The 21,618-nt window shown below is 47.8% G+C and overlaps 2 protein-coding genes across 6 annotated transcripts in view; one reads left to right on the forward strand and one right to left on the reverse strand.

The window, feature by feature from the left end:
• COLGALT2 (collagen beta(1-O)galactosyltransferase 2) overlaps positions 1 to 6,119 on the forward strand; it is a 106,358-nt gene extending 100,239 nt beyond the window's left edge. Inside the window, exons 11-12 of the mRNA XM_025878024.2 lie at positions 1,474 to 1,680; positions 3,254 to 6,119. Coding sequence (XP_025733809.1) covers positions 1,474 to 1,680; positions 3,254 to 3,530 — 484 coding nt within the window. The 3' untranslated portion in view covers positions 3,531 to 6,119. The remainder of the gene's footprint in view (positions 1 to 1,473; positions 1,681 to 3,253) is intronic.
• A 5,495-nt stretch (positions 6,120 to 11,614) lies between these two features.
• The window catches only part of RGL1 (ral guanine nucleotide dissociation stimulator like 1), a 242,911-nt gene continuing 232,907 nt past the window's right edge, over positions 11,615 to 21,618 (reverse strand). For all 5 annotated transcript variants that reach the window (XM_025877976.2, XM_073900122.1, XM_025877978.2 and 2 more), the window contains 3 exons: positions 20,874 to 21,128; positions 16,799 to 16,913; positions 11,615 to 14,069 (listed from right to left, as the gene is read on the reverse strand). In XM_025877976.2, coding sequence (XP_025733761.1) covers positions 13,882 to 14,069; positions 16,799 to 16,913; positions 20,874 to 21,128 — 558 coding nt within the window. In that variant the 3' untranslated portion in view covers positions 11,615 to 13,881. The remainder of the gene's footprint in view (positions 14,070 to 16,798; positions 16,914 to 20,873; positions 21,129 to 21,618) is intronic.

The raw sequence follows: 21,618 nt of genomic DNA on the forward strand, positions 1-21,618 counted from the left end.
CATTTTATTTACCCCAATGTCTCTGAATATTATTACTTTAATATGTAATCAATATTTAAAAACTATTAATGAGATAGTCTACATTGTTTTCTGTTTTTATTTTTGTTTGAAAACTTTTTCATTTTTTGTTTGTTTGTTTAGAGGGAGAGAGAGAGAGAGAGAGGCAGAGGGAGAGGGCAAAAGAGAATCTCAAGCAGGCTCCACGCCCAGTGCGGAGCCCAGCATGGGGCTGGATCTCAGGACCCTGAGATCATGACCTGAGCCAGAACCAAGAGTCCGACACTTAACCGACTGAGCCTCTCGGTGCCCCTTTTCTACCATCTTTAACATCCAGTGTGTATTTTATGCTCACAACACGTCTAAGTCTAGATGCTGTTTTCAGCCGCTGCAATAGACTGCAGTCCTACCGAAACAACTGTGTTTAATGGAAAAAATATTTTACACATCTTCAATTTTATTTTAAAATTTCAATTTGAACTATGTAAAATGAACCCGTTGAGTACAAACTCCGGTCCTGTCACTCTAGCCACGTGTCAAAGGCTCAGTGGGAGTTTCTCTTCCACTTGATGGTACCTGAGAGAAATTCAGACGCTTTAGTCTGAAGGGACGGTGGCTGAGAAGAGCTGTGTTTGGTGTCCTGAGAAGGTGAACAACGACTCATGCCACCAATCCTGAGATGTCTTGACAAGAGCAGTCCTTTAAATGTTGAAAGAGAGAGTCTTAAGGCAAAACAGAGGAAGGCAGGGCTTTACCCCCAGGCAGGAAGCCCGCACCTCCTCAGCTTGCTCCAGGCAGGTGGAAAGCAAGCGGGGTCCAGACAAAAGTGACGGATCACAGGTCTGTGAGTAGACTGTGGGGAAGCTGGAATGGCTGTTGCAGAAGCTCTTCGAGAAGGCCAGGTGCTTTTCTCAGAGCAAAATGAGGGCGGAGCTAGGTGCATGTGAGGAAGAGAAAGCCAGGCAGGCTTTGTCACTCACTCTTCCCAGGAAGGACCCACTTGGGGCCCCTGGGGTTCCCGGGTCTTTGACTGTAGACTGTGTCTTCCCCACAGTGTTTTCTGTCCTGTGTTTACCGTCAGCATCTGGAGAGCTATCCGGAGACCATCGAAGGCTGAAACTCTAGGGATCTCACCTCTGAGCCCTTTTTGTCCACTTCCAACCTCTGTAAACACATACTGTCTTTGGGAAATGATCGGAGGGATCTTTTAGTCTCTCTAGAGTTTAACTTCCGGGCTGGAGCACAGTGCTAGGCAAGAGCAGTTGGGATGTTGGTAGATGGAGCCAGGAAAATGGCCCCCCTCATGGCAGGTGCCAGTCATCGCTGGGGATGGGACGCACATTGTGGTGATACTTTTGATGTAAGACACAGTTGGTCCCAGCGTTCAAAAGTATCCACAAACCTGTGCTCTGCTCTGTTCTTCCGGATGTCTAATATTCAAATTGGAATTTTGCTCCTCCATCTGCTTCCTTCTAGTTATATTGGCAGGAAGAGGATGCAGGTGAAAGAGCCCGAGAAAGCGGTACCCAATGTGGGAAATCTGGTCGAAGCTGACTACTCCTATTGGACGCTGGGCTATGTCATCTCTCTGGAAGGAGCACAGAAGCTGGTTGGAGCCGATCCCTTTGGGAAGATGCTGCCAGTGGATGAGTTCCTGCCCATCATGTACAACAAGCATCCTGTGTGAGTCTCTCCACACTGCCTGCCCTTTGAGGGCTCACCCCGCTCATATGTTGTGCTCCTCAGATTCTCGGTAGTGCGTGGTATTTTCTAAAGCATGCCCTGCTTTCCTAAATGATCTTTCCATAATCACAACTCAGAGAGGCTGACTGGAGTGACTATCCCCTTGTACAGATGGGGAAGCCGAGGCTGAAAGGGCGAGTCTTGCGTGGCAGCCCTCTGTAATACCCCGTGTGTAGTTTACCTGGACATAATATGCTCGGTCCTCTCCTTGTTTTGATCTTCTTATTTCCAAAAACTCATACACCTGAAGGTGAAGGTCATCTTCCTGAGCACCTTCAAGTGTTCAGTTCATTTCTTAGTCCGTTGTGTGTACTTGTTGGGCAGGCAGGGGTCCCCCTCCCTGCAGAGCTTACGGTCTGGTCGGGAATTCAGACTCACGAATGGTCCTCGTGATGTACTTACTATGAGACTGCAGCCACAGAGGTGCGTTAGAGGCTCGGGGAGGGTGGAGGTGGCCCCTGAGCAGGGTAGCTATGGAAGAAGGCAGTGTGATGCTCAGGGCTCCCCTTACGCAGGAGCTTACTCTGACCTAGCGTTGTTTGAAGGGTGTGGAGATGGGTGGTTTACGAGTCAGTCTCCCCACTAACCTGTGAGCCCACTGAGGCAGGAACAGTTTCACATCCCTGTGTCCTGAGAACCTAGTCCCAACTCTACCCATAATAGCTGCTCAGTCAATGGGTCCTAAATTCATTAATGGAGGAGGAGACCAGATTCTAACCTCGGCTCCTTCTCTCAGTTGCTGGGTGATCTCCTTACTAGCTGGGCTTCATTTTAGTGGTTGAGAATTCCTGTCCTGCATCTGGCTCATTTGGTCTCCCGTCCTCAGCAAAGACGGATCTCCTCACCCTCTTTGATAGAGCTGACTGTATATCCGTGTCCTAGCAGGAGCATGGAGGTCAACCATCATCCCTGTAACAGAAAGGAAACTAACAGGCACGGTGCACTGAGTGAGCTCAGAGCCAAGCAGATGTCACCTCGTGTGATCTGCACAGGAGCCCCGGGGGGGGGGGGGGGCGAGTCGTCCTCCCCTTTACACTCATGGGGAGCTGGGGTGCAGGGCCAAGCCGGCCTGCCTCCAAGCCTACACAGTGTGACTTACCCCACCACTGCTGTTCAGATCTCAACTAATTTATTCATCCAAGAACAGGGCATCTTCCACAAAGTGATCACATTGCCCTCTCGTGATGGTCCAACAGAGCTTAAGTGTCAGCTTTTAGAGTAAGACCTGAAATTCATGTTTTAAACAAGTCCAACCAAATACAACAGAAATATCCTGACCTTTCTCTTCGTGTGTTTGTTTAGATCATCTGAAAGCTTGTAAAGAAACTGTTACTGTGTTTGTAGACTAAACTTTTCCCCAAAGGACACAACTTTAAAAATCATCAAAGGCCCCCATGGCAATGTAAGAGAGGACCAGCAGGGCCCCTCTGCTCTCCGCACCCCCCCGCCAACCCCGGTCCCCGTTCGCTAAACGCCCTACCCCCTCACACACCTGCACTCCTCTTGTTTGCAGAGCTGAGTACAAGGAGTATTATGAATCCAGGGACCTGAAGGCCTTCTCCGCCGAACCCTTGCTCATCTACCCCACACACTACACAGGCCAGCCGGGGTATCTGAGTGACACGGAGACCTCGACCATCTGGGACAATGAGACAGTGGCCACCGACTGGGACAGGACCCATTCCTGGAAGTCCCGGAAGCAAGGTCACATCCACCGCAACGCCAAGAACACAGAGGCCCTGCCGTCACCAACCTCCCTGGACGCTGTGCCTTCGAGGGATGAGCTATGAAGGCTCCGTGGGGGATTCACCACCCTTGATTTTTCTAACGGGCTATTCGTCTGTTTGCTCCAGCTTCTTCTAGTGGTCACAGTCCTCTAACCAAAGTGGTCTACTGTGATTGAGCAAAATTAATATATTCTTGACAGGGGAGGATAAGAAGGAAACTTAACCTAAATTTCCTAAGATGGCTAGAAGATAGGCTTTATGGCAACCATCGAGATAAACTTCCATCCAGACACCTAGCCCTTCAGTCTTTATTCGTGTGATACTGCTTCCTACATTAAGGATGAACAGTATGGCCCAGAGACTCATCCCTGAGAAAGGCAGTCACATCAATAAATGGGCAGGCAGGGCAGTCGAGCCAACTGGACCACATCCGTTGGTCTCGTGTGACCTTGAAAACTTGTGTATGTAACAAGTTTGGGGGGGGGGGGGGGTCAAATCATTTAAAAGCAAATTAATTGGGCTTTGGTTTAAAGGAACTCTCTCAGGAGCCAGAGTGACCTGTTCATCTTAGTCTTCGACATCCAATAGGGATCCAGTGTTTGGGTCTGTCTGAGACTTGGCCTTTGACGATCATGGCAACTGAAGGGCTCCTAAAGAGGCGTCAAGTTTGCCATGCGGTTAGAGTTTAGTAGATATTTGAAGGTTTGTGTAGATATTTGAGGAAGAAAAGAACTCAGACTTTGGCCTTGTATTGTGGTCACTTGAGTTAGGATGCTCTATTTATGAAGATAAATTTAATATATAAAGGGGTTCGGGCTGGTGTCTAACTTGTGTCCCAGGGGGCTCTGTGCTGCTGCGACATGTCACGCTCTCCCCTCCACGCCTGAGCCTGGGAACGAACTGGGAGTGTGAGTTTTATGAGTCACTGTTAGGAGGCAGAGCACATTTTCAGGCCAGCAACTGGCCTTGCCTGGGTTTTTCGTTCTATTTTGAATTATTTATTCTACAAAATGTGGGGAAAATGTAAGATAAGGCAGAGAAACAGATTTTTCAAGCTTTCATAGCACCCTGGGGAGTAGTGAGTGTGCAATCTGGTTCTCCTGCATTTCCCAGCCTGGCTCTTGCAGGGAGGCCTATGGAGTGGGAGATTCTCACCATCTGGAAACAAATGCTTTTCCATTTCAGTATACGTGCTGCCGAAGCGAGCACAATGCTTTTCCGTTTCAGATGACAGACTTGGTCAGAAACAATGGACTGATCCACTGATTTAGGCCAACATCCAGGGAAGCTCTCGGAGTCAGCGCCCTGGGCAGATGACCTCCCTGCTTTCCTCACAGAGTGATTTTCTGGAAAGTGCAGTGTTGGGCTACATATTCTCTGCCAGTTCCACAATCTGTGTTCCTCAGATATCTCATGATGGTTTGCCTCAGGTTTGTGTTCGCCCGCCTGCACGCAGTCAGACTTTGCCTCCAGAAATACCCTCCCACACATTCCTCCCTGAGCTTCACACTTTGGGGCAGAGCCCATGGGCAGGGTTGCTGCGTGAACGCAGCTCAGTGCTCCCTGGTGAGGGCCCCCAGGCTGCAGGACAACAAGGCAGCTCGCCTTCCACAGAACACCAGCCTCAGCCTTCCTGCTTGACTTATCGTTGATACTCTTCCACACCGACTAGTAAGCAACGAGGCTGAGGAGGGGGATCTCAGCCGACCTCAGTCTTCACTGCTTAGACATACCTGTCAGAGCCTGACTCATTTTTTTTTTTTTCTAGAAAAACAGAAAGAGCATCTGGGGAGCTAGTGAAAAACCCTTGGGTGATCCCTAAGGTTTCCTTGGGTATTTTGTATTTTGTTTGCATATTTGAGTGCGTGCCAGTGTGCCTGACTTTCACGATATATTTTTTTAATAGGGTGGGAGGTGGTCGGGAGATGGGGAGTGGAGAAAGATTGAGTTGACTTTTGTGTGGTTTTGTTTAATAGAGAACTTTTTGTTTTCCTTTTGCTGTCAGCTGGTCTGATGGGTTTATGAATTCTCATTCTTAAAAGATATTGGTCTTAAATTCTAGAATTTTAGATTAGGACTGTTCTACTGTGAATAAAGTTCTGGCTCTGTTAGCCCAGCCTTTGCTTCCGCCTGCTCGGGTCTGGGATCCCAAGCGGTGCTCTTTCGTTGTGAACATTGTGCTCTGCACACACCTGCATTTGTTTTTAAAAAATCGTCTCTTCAACAATCCTAGGGTTCCTTGACCTCATTATTCTTCCTGCGTCCCCTCCAGTCTTAAGTCAAGACATTTGACCTTTGCAGCGTCAGAGGCCTTTGCCTCCGCCATGGCACCTGCTCTTTGCCTCTGGAAGTTAAACATGGTCTGGAATCCCGATCTGGATCCCTCTCTGGATCTCGGGATCCAAGGTGGGATCTTCTGGACGATGAGCCTGACTTCAGCAGTGCTGGTGCTGCTGAGTGTGGACTGAGCACCTACGATTTGCAGAGGATACACTCCCCGGCCCTGCTTTGGGTTCCCTGGGCCCTCCTGCAGGAACTCTGGAGGACGAGAAAGAGCCGGCATCCCAGCATCCTACATTGCCTATCATGCCGTGTCATTTCAGGGAGGGGAAATGATAAACTACTTGCCTTCTAGAGATCTTTGTGAAAAATTAAAAAAAAAAAATAGCTCAACACTGTGATTATTTACTGGTTCTGCCAACACTAACCAATGGCCAACGCTGCTGGACCTTCCCGGACCTTGGCACTGGACCAAGGACGTCAGAGGCCAGAGATGACCATCAGTGCTGCTCAGCCCCATGGCAGACAAGAAAAGATGGTCACCGACCTCCCTGTTCGGTGGGAGTTGTTTTAGACTGCTGGGGGAGAGGTGGGTAAGCGGAAAAACTTTCTAGGCTGGAGAAACATAGGAGTCCCCAGTGGGAGGGTGGTAAGGGAGGGCCCATCTTGTAGTTTTGTGCTATAGGTCAGTCTAACCATTCATCGAAAGATACCAGCTTGTCCAAGGCCAAAGAACCTGATCCTGGGGCAAAAAAAAAAAAAAAAAAAGAGAGAGAGAAAATCCATGTTGGCCTCTGTGACCCCTCAAATTTCAGATCAAGCTTCCCCCAAACCAGGTGTGAGCACTGCCTTGTTTCAGGCCCTGTGCTGGGCACCAAGAATCTCAGAGGACGAGGAAAGATCCCCACTGCTGGGGGCGTCCACAGGCCGGTGGAGCAGCCATGCAAGCAGGAAGGCTTTATGTCAGAGGCAGGAACAAAACTGTAGGACCTCAGAGAACCCGCTTCTGCCCAGGAACATTGTTGGGGCAGCTTTGCTGGGAAGGTGGCCAGGAAGGTGACAGTTGTGTTGGCTGTGGGGGCGTGAATGGGCATTTAGAGAGGAGGGTTGGGTCTGGTGGGTGGTGATGCTTTCTAGGCACTGCGAAGGTGTGGGGCTAGGAAGGGGCCTGCTGGGGAGCGATGGGGGACTGGAGGTTCTGAGAAGTCTGGGATGTGTTGGGGTAGGTGACAGGAAACAAGTTGAGACCCGGTCACAATGGCAAGGTACGTCAGCTACCCTCCCTTCCGGGGTTATCATCTGTTATGAATACAGAGGCCATTGTTTCTGGGGGAATTCTAGATTTGGTTACTTTCCTGATAAACAGTGCCAAGGTTTCCAGGAAAACGCTGGTGCCTAAAACAAGAGAAGTTCCCTTTCAGCTACAGACTCGGGGATCTTTTCCCTTACAGTGAAATAAGTGTAAAATAAAGGTGAGTTTTCCCAAGAGGTTCCTACAATGTGCTTTTGAGACATTCTCCCCAAGTAAACGGAGTAGTAGAGAAATGATCCAGAAGTGATATCCATGAATGGAGCGCCTGGGTGGCTCGGTCGGTGGTCGAGCACCCAACTCTTGATCTCGCTCAGTTCTTGATCTCAGGGTTGCGAGTTCGAGCCCCACGTTGGGCCCTGTGCTGGGCATGGAGCCAACTTCAAAAAAAAAAATGATATCCACGATTGACAAGAGATCAGTTCATTGAGGAGTTAACTGACGACAAGGTGCAAATCAAAATGAGGCTGGTCATTCCATAAGAAAGTAGTCATGGGTGACGGGAAACAAAGAATAGGCAGTTTTGGAGAGAATCATTATGCCCATGTTGTATGTTTTGGGGTGAGGTTTATTATTTTACAGAGAACCTTCCCTCCAGGGCGTTCGGATTAAATGTGGCAGAGGGAGGAGGGCCAGGAGAGGGCCGTGGCCTGTGAGGGGGTCTGTCCGTGCGCAGGCTGAGGGCGGCCTCGGGTCCGCGCCGGGCAGTGAGACCAAGCTGAAGAGTCTGACGCGTGGTGGCCCGGAAGTCCTTTCTGGCTGGTTGGAAAAGAGAGAAAGCACACTTTGTCACACCCCCAGAGTGTGAAGGCACCGTGGAAAAGCCTCGCCCGCGGCTGGTCTGGGGAGAGGCTGACTGCGCGCAGCTCGCGGGGGCCGGCGGCCATGGTGGTGGCCCCCTGGCGGCTGCGCGCTCCCGGGGGAGCGACCCGCTGGTGTGAAGCCGCCCTGTCTGAGCTGAGGGTCCCTCCCGGGAAAGAGCTGGGCCGCCACACAGAGCGGGCGGGGGCTTCCGTGAGGGCCTCCACCGGATTCCTTCTGCGGTTGGGGGACACTTTTCTCACCAGGAGGCCCGCTCCCTGCTCCTCCGTCCGCCCTCCTCTGCGCTCCCCTGGGGAAGGGGCCCTCTGTGCCCATGGCCCTGGTCAGGGACGATTTCCACGCACAAGGAGGTGCTGCTGTTCCACAGGCACGGGGGGCGCGGTGGGGGGCAACGGGCCTCCGGCCTTTTCCTCTGGTTCCTCGGCAGGCCCTTCAGCTCAGCAAATCCTCGGTCGCTGTGAGCACCGGGCGCTCCACTCGAACCCTCTCCTGTATGATTTTCCCCTCCGGGTCCCTCCCTACTTCTCCTGGCAGGTGCCCCGGCCTCACTCCCTCTGCTGCAGGGCCTGAACTTGTCTTTTGCTCCCCTGTCCTCGCACCTCTCTCCTGGGCTCTGTGTGCCAGGGCCTGGAAGCCACTTCTGCCCGCTGCCCTCAAATTCCCTGCCACCCCCCTCCACACACACACACTCCCCTCTGCACAGGGCTTCCTCCCTGGGGCCAGTCTGAACAGTAATTGCCCCTTCAAGTCTTCACAGTCAGGGCTGGTGGTTTCCAAGGCAACTAAGACCCTGCAGATCACACCATCAACATTCAGACATCTCAACTCCTGCCAGGGGGCACGGTGGGGGCTTCTCTAAACTGCCAGTTGTACTTTGGGAAGAGGACACGTTGTCGTCGATTATTTTCTAAGCTTCTCTGAAGACCAGAGAGAGGGTGCTATCCATTACACTCTGAAAATCAAGTCCCCCCCCACCCCGAGCAAGGACCCAGATGTCTGTCCAGTCTCCCCTAGGATGGGAAACAGCAGGGGAGCCCCCCCTCTGGACCAGCGGGGGCGAAAGCTGGCCCCAGAATTGCTCGAACGTGAGATTTTATGAAAACGCCCATTCCAGAGGGAGCCAAGCTGAAGAAACTACAGGGAGGGACATAAAAATAAACCCAGCAAATTAAAAATAAAGACAAAACCAATGCTCAGAGGCAATTCTTCGTTCTTTCCACCCTTTTTGTGGGCAGATGGGAAAATGGCTTTGGGTGGGTGCAGCTCAGCCGGTGTCACCCAAGCGACCTGTTTCTTTTCTCACTAACATCTAACGTTTCCATCTCTGTCTCTCTCTCTCACACAGAGCCCAATACACAATGGCTCGGCAGGACCAACCCCAGATCCATAAAATCTCACATATTATTAGCTGATCAAACTTGATTCCTTGATGACATTTTGCTGGAGGCTTGCGTGTCAGATATTGTATAAACAAGGATCACAGATATATGTCTGGGGGTGAGCTAACAGTCTCATTTAGAATGCTTCTCCCATTTTGAAAATGGTGTCTTGATTTTTTTTTTTAAATGGCTGCAGCAATCCAGAAGTTTATTCACTTTTTTAAAAAATTTGATTTACTGGTACCCTTTGTGTAAGAAATTGGAACTGTACCACAAACTGTTGCTTTGGGATTAAACAATGGTGGGAATAAAAATGATTGTTTCTGAGAAGCCTAAGATAAAGGACTTGGGTACTGATAACTGGCTTACAGAGAGGCTGAGCCCGGTTCCAGTGCTCCTGGATGGCACCCAAGCCCTGGTCACATCCACTCCTCCTCTAACTCCTCATCCAGTTGGCGCTTTTTGCAGGAGGCTCTTCCCCTGCACCCACCCCATCCCCCAGTTGTGGGGGGGGGTGCGGCGCAAGTTCATGGATCAGCAATGGATCCCAGTCGTAGCTGGGGATCAAACTCTCAATGTCATCCTGATCCTTACGGCTTTGCTTCCTCAGCTGTGAGATGGAATAACGCCCAGGAAAACAGGTAGCAGTGCTCTGAGCAGCCGCAGGGCGTTCCTTGGAGACTTTAAAGAAACAACCAGGTGTCCATCGAACCAAGGCAGCTTGTGTGAATTCTCATCCTCAGAAGGCTGGGAATGGAGCCAACAGACTCACACTCCACGCATTCTCTTCCGTTCTATGAGATGTGAAGGAATATCTGTCAAGAGAGCCTCCTGGATTCGGTGCCCAGCCCAGTGTGTCATGCACACAGCGGGGTTCTGATAATTCAGAGCTTTGCCCCCTAACCTTGGGCGACTGACTTGACTGCTCTGGGCCTCAGCCCCCATATCTGTAGTCTGAGGGGATTGACTACAATTTATAAGATGGCTTCCAACTCTTAAGGAAATGTGAAATTCACTGGATTCCTCAAACTGTTAGATAAGTGAATTGCTTCCTCAGTTTTCTGGGTAGGGATGCTGAGAAACCACACCAAATGCTGGATTTCAAAATCTGAGCCTACAAGAATTAAATTTGCCTGGCTTCTATTTCATCTCAGATGAAAGAGATGGAAGAGTGGCAAGATGGATGCTGCCCGGCTCCTGGAGCCGCTGTGAGGGCACAGTCCCTACGGAGAGCTGCCCGATTGGCATTACACCATGACGGGACAAAGCATAAAACTGTCGTTAAGTTACTGAGGTTTCATGGTTTTTTACTTCAGCTCAACCAAACCTAGCCTAACCCATCCCCTCTTCCAGAAGTATTTTGTTCTCAGATTCTAGGGGAAACAGCAGTGCAAAGGACGATGGAAGTAACTTCTCACCGTGGAACTGGAGGTACCTGCTGCAACCAGTGCCACTGCAGGAGCATCTGTAGAACAAGAGGATTGGCATCAGGGAACCTTCTTGATGCCACAGGTATCAGGGATGGAGCAACACTGTCTGCCTCCTCATGGTCTTGTGCTGCGTGATGTATTTGAAAAGGCTCCAAAGAAGGAAGTTTTAAGACACTATGTCTTTGGGCAGAAAGTAACCAAGCCCAGCTTCTAGACAGAGGCAAAACAAGGGGACCAGTTTTCTAGAATGATCTTAAAAAAATAGTCACCTAGTGCCAGAGATAGAAATCCCATTTCTTTTTCTGGTCCCACCCCATATTATCAATGATTGAAACACCTAGTTGGCTCTCTCCAAAATCCCACAAGGGTCCAGAAAATTTGAGGATTTGGATCCATTTAAGAATCCAGTGGACAATAATTCTGTAAACTCTTTGGAAATATGATGAAATGACAATAATGCGCCTCTGTCGAGGGGAGTTGGACTGGTTCTGATTGTCTTCTGGGAAAACTTCTTTCCTCCCTTCATAGAGGCTCTCCTGGCTTCTAGAGCACCACGAATGGTTTCAAGAATTACACAGATGGTAGCAATTGCAGACCAGGGAAAAGGCTGTCGGAAAGGAGGCAAAGTACTACCTTGGATCCTAAGTTCAGGTTTTTCTTTAAGTGTCTCCCACCACATGACTCCTAAGCATGGCAATCTGGCAAGGCATCATACCGGATTGCAGTTTCCTAAGGATGTCACTCTCTCCCCCAAATGCTCGTGACATCACCAGTGGAGAGGATCCCCTCCTAACTCCACTGGCTGTCCCTCTGCTCCCCCCGAGCCATAGTGGGCTTGCGACAAGCTTACGGACACATCTGGATTCCAGAACCACCCCATGAATACTCCGGATACGAACTCAGAATGCACCTGATGAATACTCCAGATACAATCCCTTTGGGTCCGGCAGCACATGCCAACCAAGTCCCAAACCAGTTTATTAGTTTAACCAAAAGGTAAACAGACGATGGAGATGCAGAAAGACAAGCATGCGAGCAGCTAAAAGCATTACCCAGCTGTCCACCAGGAAACAAATTTAAGACATTGAAAGTGGCATTAAATAAATGAGGCTATGTTTTATCTACGTGGAATTTCCACTGTCTTTAAAAAAGGAAAATATATATATATATATATTTTTTTTTACATTGCAGTATATAAATCTAGACTCTACATATACAGTACAATACACAGGGCGAGCACATAGGCGCGACACCTAGGTCTTTGCAGCCACACCCTAAACCAGGCCAAGGGTCCTATATTTTGCGACCCGCAAACCAAGAAATTCAGGCTGAGGATACATTTACTTCAATCTCCATGATGTCTAGCACTCTGGCCATCTCTCCTCCAAGCACAGAAGTACAAATCGGACGAGCCTTGCAAACTGAAGAAAGTGCTTTTTGACCAGCTGAAACCTAGTCCGTCTTCTAATGCACAGTCTCCTAGATCTCCTAGAAAGACCTAAAGGAAATGCGAGGCCTTCCTGGCTCATTCTTTGGTCCACTGCCACACATCTCTAAACTTTCCCTGGTGTTTCTTGCAGATTTCATATGGCTATTTACATGACATAAATCTCACGTAACCTTGGGGAGCTGTCTTAACAGGATTAGGAAAAAGGAAGAAAAAAAGCTTCATGTTACAATCTATACTTCGTATCTGGGTTGGTTCTTTTTATTTTTGGAATAAAAACTGGTATTTTGAGAATTTTTTTTTCTTAAAAAGGACATTCTGAAAGTGCTTCTTACACGTCGATATCCCACATTATGGCTTTTTAGTTCAAACCCCAGCACAGCTCAGATTTGGAAGAGAGAGGGTGATGGTGTTCCTAGAGACAAAAACGTCATTTAACAGTAACACTGTGACAGCAATGGGGACCTGAAAAAAAAAATGTTATTGATTCCATCTGGAAGAAATGTACCTCATTAGAAAGGATTTAGATGATATACGTAGCCCCATTTCTTTCCCCGTGACTAGGCACAGTAATGCTATAGAAGTTAGTAAGTTAAACATGACGCTGCTATGAGCAGGGAACATCTTCCAAGGGGCTACTGACAGAGCACTCGCTGTTCAGAGAGCTTTCACAGGCTCAAAATGATCCAACAGAGTCCATTGCAGTAGGAATTTCTACACCTGAGGAAAAAATTGCACGTAACAGAGAGGTACTAGGATCCAGATGGCAACAGACTCCAGACATACAGTTTTACATGCAAAAGGCGGCGATCAGAAATGGCAACGAAGTAGTGGCATTCCGAGACAGCTAAGAGTCCAAACAAGTCACCATTCTTTTGTGCTTTCTTTTCCGGCTGAGAAGCTACCAAAGAGCATGGCTACTTGCGCCGTAATGATTGTGGTCTGTTCGTTGGGGGGGGCCGGGGGAATAGAAACACAATGCCAGAAATCAAAACGGGCTTGTGTTGACTCCAGAGGTGTCATGATGGCTGGACTGGCGGGTCAGATGGGCCTCCGAAGCTCCTCGTCGCCCTCCCTCCCTGGGGTCGCAGAAAGTGGCAGATGCGGGCAGAGGTCGAAAGCCCACTGGCTCATCCAAACCCTTTCGGAAGCGGCCTTTCATTCAGCCGTGGCCGTTCCGGCCTCTGCAGCGCAGGTGTTCTGGTGGCACTTGATGGAGAAGGGAATTCTTCCCCTTTATAAACGTGGTTGGACTTCTTATAATACTGGCACAAAGGACACTCTGTATTCCTAGGATTGATTCCATTTATTTGGAAGGTAGGAGACTCGGTTTTCAGTTCTTTCTATTTCCCTGTAAAAAGTGACCTCAACATCCCAGGCCATTGTGCAAATTCCTTTTTCCATAGTCCAGAATATCCCATTAAGTCCCTCATATATTTATACATATATACACATACATCCCTAATATGTGTATACATATATATATATATTTATAAAAGTGGATAGTTTTGCATTTCAGTCTCAAATAGGTCAAAGAGAATCAGTGAAACATTCAACCATTCCTTGTCAAACTCACCCCCGATTTTCCCACAATGCCTATCTTGGTGCCTTGCACACCATAGGTACTCAATAAGTATCTGTTGACTTCACCAATGATCCTCTAACACTGGATGGTTGTTGCAATCACCACGGCCTGCTCTCAGCCCCACGCTGCGTTTGGCTAGTGAGGGGCCACCGGTCCCTCCGTTCAGAGGGTGATTTTGCTGTGCCTGTTGTTCCAGCAGCCCCGTTTAGCTGTCCTGGGCAGTGTCAAGCTGGTCCGGCTACGCAATTTCACTTGTTCTTCCATGGAGTTCTTTTTGCGCAAAATGAAGTCAAAGTTCACTTGGCTGTTCATGGCATAAAAGACGTTGGCCGAGTCTGGGATCACGAGTTCTAAAAGAGATCAGGAAAGAGAAGGCAGTCAGCTGGTGTAGGTCAGCCCAGCACTGACCGTGGCAGGTGGAGATTTTGCCCAGCCACAAGGCAGGGACTCTGGTCCCGTGTCCCTGGGATGTGAACGGAACCAGGCAATGACTACCACCCCCAAAGCTGGCTCGCTCGACTCCTCAATCCCAATTTTAAAAAATGAAGGGCAAATACGACCTTAGAAATTTGACCCATGAACTAAATGTCCAATTGCAGACTATTCTAGCTAGAAGAAAGTGCAGCGGAAAACAAAGGCCAAGCGACATGAAATGACACTCCCAGCATCGCAGCCAGGCAATGGCAGAACCGGGACTCCAACCCAGGTGTCCTTCCTCCCACGGTCCACTTGCTACTCCAGCATGCAGCCTTTCTCAGATACTGAGAGACTCCAGTGACATGGAGGAGAAAAGAAAAATCTACAGGTTTTTCCAGAACTTTCTACTTGGAATATTGACATATTTTTTGAAGTAATCCCAAATCAAACCAGTTTAATACTGAACACCATCCAAATAAGAATGTGTATATCTGTTAACATTTAAAGTGTATCTACTTCAGTGATTCCCAACCAGATAGCCACAATTTCTGAACAAGGACAATGCCAAGTATAAGATGAAATCATCAGGCAAAGTTATTTTAATTCATTTTTACATTTTTAAAAGAAGGTATATACTGCTTAGCACTCAGGGGTAATGGGTATCTAAGGAAACCAAACGGGGGATAGAAGAGGGGAGATGGGCAAGTCTACATCGGTGGCAGTGGAGTGGGGGGGCCAGCAGCAGAGGCATCTGCTTGCAGGTTCAGTGAGGCTGATGTTAACTTCAAACACGGACATTCTACGGCAGGACTGATGCAATCAGGTTCTCAGTGACTCTAGTACATTTTGCACAAATGTTCCACAAAGAATAACTCCCTTAAAGTGTGCCCAATCTCCTGCCCACATATTCCTGGGTAAGTAATAATTCACCTCACAGCTAAATGTCACTTAGCACACCTCCAAAGTACTTGTGGGCACCTTATTTCTTGTTATCCTCACAACCACCCTGTGATGTATGAAGCTCTAGTAGGGTACTGCCTCCTTTTCACTGAGGCCCAAGGCCCGAGGAGGTCAAGCAGCCCACCTAAGACCACCCAAGTGGTGAAGAAAGCTGGGCCCAGACTACATCTCGGGGCTCCTGGTTCTTCAGAATCACCGGCCTCCCCTTAGCGTTGTTTTGTGGGCAACATGGTCAAACTCAAGAGACTACACTTTAGGCCTAGAATTTTAACTATAACGACAATAAAAGATATAACTGACAGGGGTTTGCCCCTCAACCGAGGGCTCAGCTGAACGAATGAGCAAACTCCCAAGAGGTAATTGAAAAATAATTCCCTCAGGGGCTACACCTTTTCATCTCTAGGAAAAGATATAGCCACTCTTCTCTGGGCCCAAGTTACAGCCCTGGCTGATCTGTTGGCCAAATGGAGTGTGAATAGCTGCTCCCTTCCCGTATCCCCAACTTATATAATCCTTCTTTTCATGATAGGGTGGCTGCTTGTTGGTGAATAGCCCTATTAAGATGCTTGAATCAGTTAGTGTTGGGTCCGTCGGCAGATAGGGTTGGCCTCAGTCAACAACTGTCCTGGGAAAGAGACTTAGTGTGACTGAGTTTCTGTGATGTGACAGGGTCCAGAGAAGTCACCTACCAGCCTGTCTCCTCCTCTCAACAAATACAATCCCAATTCACACCAGCAAAATATAGATACATTTTGGGTATTTTCCCAGTGTTTCCATAAAAGGAATTTCTGCAAAGAGTGGGTTCCTAGGCATCCTGAAATACGATCGCCAGTTCTTTGCCTCAGTAATTGTGAGGTAAAGAGTCTTCAGATTCTAGGAGCACCTGGGTGGCTCTCCCTGATCAGCGGGGAGCCTGCTTCTCCCTCTCCCTCTCCCTCTCTCTCACTCAAATAAATAAATAAAATCTTTAAAAAAAAAAAAAAAAGAGTCTTCAGATTCTGGAGTTAGAAGCTTTTGCTACTTGAAGATCAATCACGAATAAAGATAAACTGAAAGATGAACCTAGAAGCCTCTCGCACATGATTCACTGAAAAAATGAGAAATTATTACAAGGACCGCTATGTTTCAGATGCACATACAACTTAGACATTATTATTGAGTAAAGAAGGTGCGAGGCCATCTGCAAAGACCCAATAGAACCACCTCCCCCCGACCTTCTGACACAGGGAGAGATCTCTTCCTAGAAGAATGCTTGATACACAGTTTACAGAGAATGGGCAGGAGGGTGCTCAGCAAAACTGTAGAAAAACGAGGGTTGTGGCGGGGGTAGCTTGAGATGCTTCACTCTATGAGTGAGGTGATGGCATGGATCCCCCACACAACACCACTCTTGCACAATTAAAAACCCCTACTTGGTTCCATAAAAAAACCAAAAAACACAAAAAGGGACGCCTGGGTGGCTCAGTTGGTTAAGCATCTGCCTTCGGCTCAGGTCATGGTCCCAGGGTCCTGGGATCGAGCCCCACATCGGGCTCCCTGCTCAGCGGGGAGCCTGCTTCTCCCTCTCCCTCTGCCCCTCCCTTGTGCTCTCTCTCTCAAATAAATAAATAGAATCTTAAAAAAAAAACCCACAAAGACATTGCGTTCATTTTCTAACTTCTAAAACCAGGGTAACCTGCCACGAGAAGCAGCACGTACCCACCTTTGCCCTCCGAGATGACCTGCACCAGCTCATACTCCTCGGCTGGGTCTGAGTCCAGATTGTGCTTCAGCATTGCCCTCTGGATCACGGCAGGGGTTTTGTCCTGGCTTGTCAACTGGAAAGACAACGGATGGGTCTCTAAGTAGTTCACCTCATGTTTCCTGAAAGAGTTCTCTCCACCCTCCCATTTTTGCTGCCTTGTGCCTTCTTGGGAGGAATGGCCCAGTGGAATGAGAACAGGACCAGGAGCCAGAACTCCTGGGTTCTAGTTCTGGTTCCACCCTTAGTAGGCAAATGATGATGGGCTACCTACTCTCTCAGATCAAGTGTCTTCTCTTAGTAAAATAGAACGTGTGCCTTGCCTATGTCCTCCACATGGGTTGAGGTTCCAGTGTGGGGGAAAAAGAGGAGGGTATGGTGAGAAATGCATAGGATTTTGGTCCTGGGCCAAAATTAGCCGTACCTGTTGAGCACTGGTCACAACCTGTGGGTTAGAAATGCTCACAGTTCTGCAGACTGACCATTTCAAAAAGCACAAGGGACTCCATGACCCAGCAATCTCGCTCATAGGTATTTACCAAGAGAAATGAAAACCCGTGTCCACAAAAGGACTTCTACTACAGAAATGTTCACAGCAGATTCGTTCGTAACAGCCCCAAACTGGAATCAATCCAAATCTCCCTCAACAGGGGAGAAGAGGGGAATGGACAAAGAGACTATAATACATTCCTGATAGAATACAATTTAGCCATTATAAACTAAGAACTGACATATGCAACAACGTGGATGGATCTCAAAAGCATCATGTTGAGCAAAAAAAAAAAAAGACCCAAAAGATTACATGCTGCAGGAGTCTATTCTTTGAAAAACAGGCCACCCTCATCTATAGTGTTAGAAAACTAACAGCAAACCTTAACCTTCATTAAGGTTAAGGGGGGAACTGATTGGAAGGGGCACAGGGAATTTTGAGGGGGGGATGAAAAATGTTCTTTATTAGATTTGGGGTGAGAGTTACACAGATATAATAGAACTAACCACTTAAGATCTGTGTATGTAATGTATGTAAATTAGGCTTCAATAAAAATCAGCTTCTAAATGTTTAAGAAGAATAAATCTAACATTTTGTTAGTGCAAGTAAAGGCCCTCCTCACCTCCAATTCTGACTTTCTCCTCTTGATCCCTGCACATCAGCCAACTATTTGGAGGATGCTCAGGCCAAGGGGAAAAGAAGGCTGACTTTTATGCCATCTCTGATTTCTTCACATTAGAAAGAATGCAAAAGAAAACACAGATTATTGTTCTCATCAGGGGATAGGAAGACAGAGGAAGGAGGAAAAGGAAGAACGACCTCCAAGAAACTGTCCTCGAGGGCCCGAAGGTGACAGGGCCTAGATGTCTCCCTTTGGTCTGGAGCAGCAGTGGGCGTTTGTGATTCAGTAAACAACATGCATTACAATGGGGTCCTTGTAAGCATGTTGCAAGCATGGGTCCTTGTAAGCAACCAAGACCTTGTTCATTTGTCTACTACCTAAACATCTGGCGTATTCATTTCCAAGGGAGAAACAGATGCACACAAAATTCGGAAAGAGGAAATATGTGTTTTGAGAGTCTAAAGAAAATACTCCCACAGCCGGATCAAAGCGGACCGGAAGCATGAAGCTAAAGAGAAAGGATCCCACTCCGGGGATGTCTGTCGGGCTGAGGTGACTCATGTTAGGCGAAGTTGTCAACTTTAAACTTACCTAAGGAGAAAGCCAGGCAACCCTTATTTTCTTGACCTTAAGCTTCCCCAGGTGTGTCCAATCGAGGTGGGATATGGCCAAGGGCTTTCCTGGGGTGTTTATTCCTCTGTCCCATCAAAGGGACAGTGCAGTGGAGGATGACAATTAGCATCAACAGCTCACACACGGAACCAGTACCGTCCAGTAGAGAGACATAATGAAAACCTCGTTTCTAATTCTAAGTGTCTATATTAAGGGTTGTTGTTAGTTTTCTAACACTATAGATGAGTGTGTCCTGAGCCATATTAAAAAAGTATTTTTAGAAGGGAAATCAATTTTAATATTTTATTTAATCCCATACATCCAAACTATTATTTCAGCATATAATCCAGACAAAAATTGCCAATGAGAAATTCTTTCTTTTGTACTAAGTCTTCAAAATCTGGTGTATATTTTACACTCAGGGCACATCTCAATTTGGACTACTCCCACTTTAAATGCTCAACTGCCACACGTGGCTAGTGGCTACTGTACAGATGGCGCAGTATCAAGTGACGCTGGGGTATCACCTTCAGGGACCTTAAATACAGAAGGCAAGGAATTCCCTGTGCCTCTTCCCTGAGCTTCACTTCTAATCCCACAGGTTAGTTTCGCCTGTTTTTGAAAGGAAAGACTCCTGCGGCATGTAATACTTTGTCTGGGTTCTTTAGCTCAATATGGTGTTTTAGAGATCCATCCCCATAGTTGCATGTGTCAGACGTGGGACTTGCTTCTCTGGTCGGCACATGTAAGAGAAGCCATGTGAGGAAGCCCCACGGAGAACACAATAATAACAATGATGACACGGGTTCCCGGTGGTTCTCCCACCTCTCTCTTGCTCCCTGTGTGGCCCTGTCCACCCAATGGGCCAGATGACTCCCTCCCAGTATTTAACCCCAGAACCAGCCTGGCACCAACAGGGCTTCTGCCCATCTATTAGACAATGTCCCACCGGTCCCTCCAATTTCAGCACCCTCAAACCCCCCTTTTCCAGTAGTTCATACCTCACTTAATAGGACCACCAACCACCAAGCTGCCTGGACGGCCTTCAGCTTTCCCTCTTCCTCATCCCCCATCACAGTAACATGAAGTTGATGACTAAACTAATTGATTCTACAGTTATACCTCACAAAAATCTTTCAAAAATCCATCTTGTCTCCAGCCACATGACCGTCTTTCAAGCCCTTATCATCCTCCACAAGGACTATGATAACAGCTTCTTATCTCGCTTCCTCACTTCCAATCTACCCCCACACCCCAGCACCATCTCCACCATGTCAGCTACTTTTTCCAGTGAACAAATCTGATGACAACTTAAAAGCCTTCAACGAGACGCTATTGCCTGTAGGACATAAACTCCTTCATGAGGGCTGCAGGCCCTTTACAATCTGGTCTGACTTCTAGTAGAGAATTCAGTACATTTTCAATAATGCTTTATGATCTCCCTTTTGATTGTTCAGCTCCTCAAAGACAGAAATGCCCCACTCATCTCCCCAACCACAGAGCCTGGCCCAGTGACTCGCACACAACTAATGTTCAAGAAATATTTTGATTTGATGAATGACATAGGAAAGCTTTCCTTTGGAATGTGAGAAGACAGTGAGTGCCTCCATATTACTTATGTCATATTCAGAGCTGAGCTTATAAGCTCTCAGTGCATCCCCCAAGAAGGCAAGTGATGAAAATGAGGGAAGATAGAGAATTAGCTGTCAATGAGAACCTGTTCTTTAATACGTGACATGTCCTATAAACAAAGGAGTCTCTTCCTGTGACGACACCCCCAAGGTTACTACCAGGAGAGGCTCTGAATGCACTCCAAAAAGCTTGCCATTAATCCAAACATTTTTGAGATTGTGTCACAAACACGGTTTTTACAAGAAGCGCAAAAAGGTCAGTCTTGTGAACTCAAACTGCACTTCCAGTTCGATCATTCACCTTACTAAGTTTGATTCCAAATGACGAAAGGAGAAAAATGTGGGAGTACGGAGGTGACTGCTGAGAATGCATGGGAATTCATGATAAACGCAGACATGGGATACCCCAGGAAGACTTCCGATGCAGGAGTGGCATCTTCCCTGGAATACATTTCTACACTCATTCAAATTGATCGTTTTGAAAAAAGCAACACTGACCAGGATGAGTAAGTTTTAGCAAATTTTAAGATGTGAAAATTGTATCTTATGGGCACTGCTGGTATGAAGATTTTTTTTTTTTAATATATATAAATCCATTACTGGCGTCTACCCAGGGAGCTTGGGTGTGTATTCATTCTGGGCGAATGCATAAGCATTCAGGTGTGGGTCCGAGTGCCTTACCATGATGCTCTTGTACATGTTCCCGTTGTTGTCCTCGACACTGATGCGGATTATGCAGGTGTCTTCATTCTGTTGGTTGTAAACAGGAGGCAGCACTGTCGAGGTAATGGATGTCACAGAGACGGAGCGCTTGTGGATTTTAGGGTTGTTGTTGCAGGATGGAGGGGAGGAGAGGGGGTTCATTAAGGACGACATCCCTGAGGAAGTTGTGTCCATGGAATGGATAGAGGAACATGATGAGGAAGACTCAGAGAGCTGAAACAGTAAACATACCCCAGAAGAAAACATTAGTGTTAGAACCTTGGCCAATGGGGTGCCTCATGACTGTCAAAGCAGAGGTACATGCTAACTGGGGTGAATAAACGCCCATTACTTCCTCCCTAACAGCCCACAGCACACACGGATCTTGTCCCTGGTGCAAGCACCCTTTTGGCAGATGCTTATTAGCGACTCTGCACTTGTCCTGGTCCCTCGCATCCAGGTCTCGCAATTCCCCGGTTTTTAGCTGCTTTTAAGGAAGTGGCCAGCAGATGGCAGCAAATACCAGAAACTAGAGGCAATATGGACTCCGTGAGGAAGTCGGAGGCTTCAGGGCTGGAGGAAAGCCTTACTTACCAACAGTTTATCCAGTCCTACTGCCCTGAGTGGGAACGCTGCTTAACAAGCCCAACCAAGATCATTCCCATCCTGACTCCACTTCACAATCAGATTATGTAGCAGGAGAGAAATGTCTGTACTTTTAGAA

This window comes from Callorhinus ursinus, unplaced genomic scaffold (genome assembly GCF_003265705.2).
Source record: "Callorhinus ursinus isolate GAN/ISIS: 27379988/994484 unplaced genomic scaffold, GSC_fseal_2.0 scaffold13, whole genome shotgun sequence".
Taxonomy (NCBI): Eukaryota; Metazoa; Chordata; class Mammalia; order Carnivora; family Otariidae; genus Callorhinus; species Callorhinus ursinus.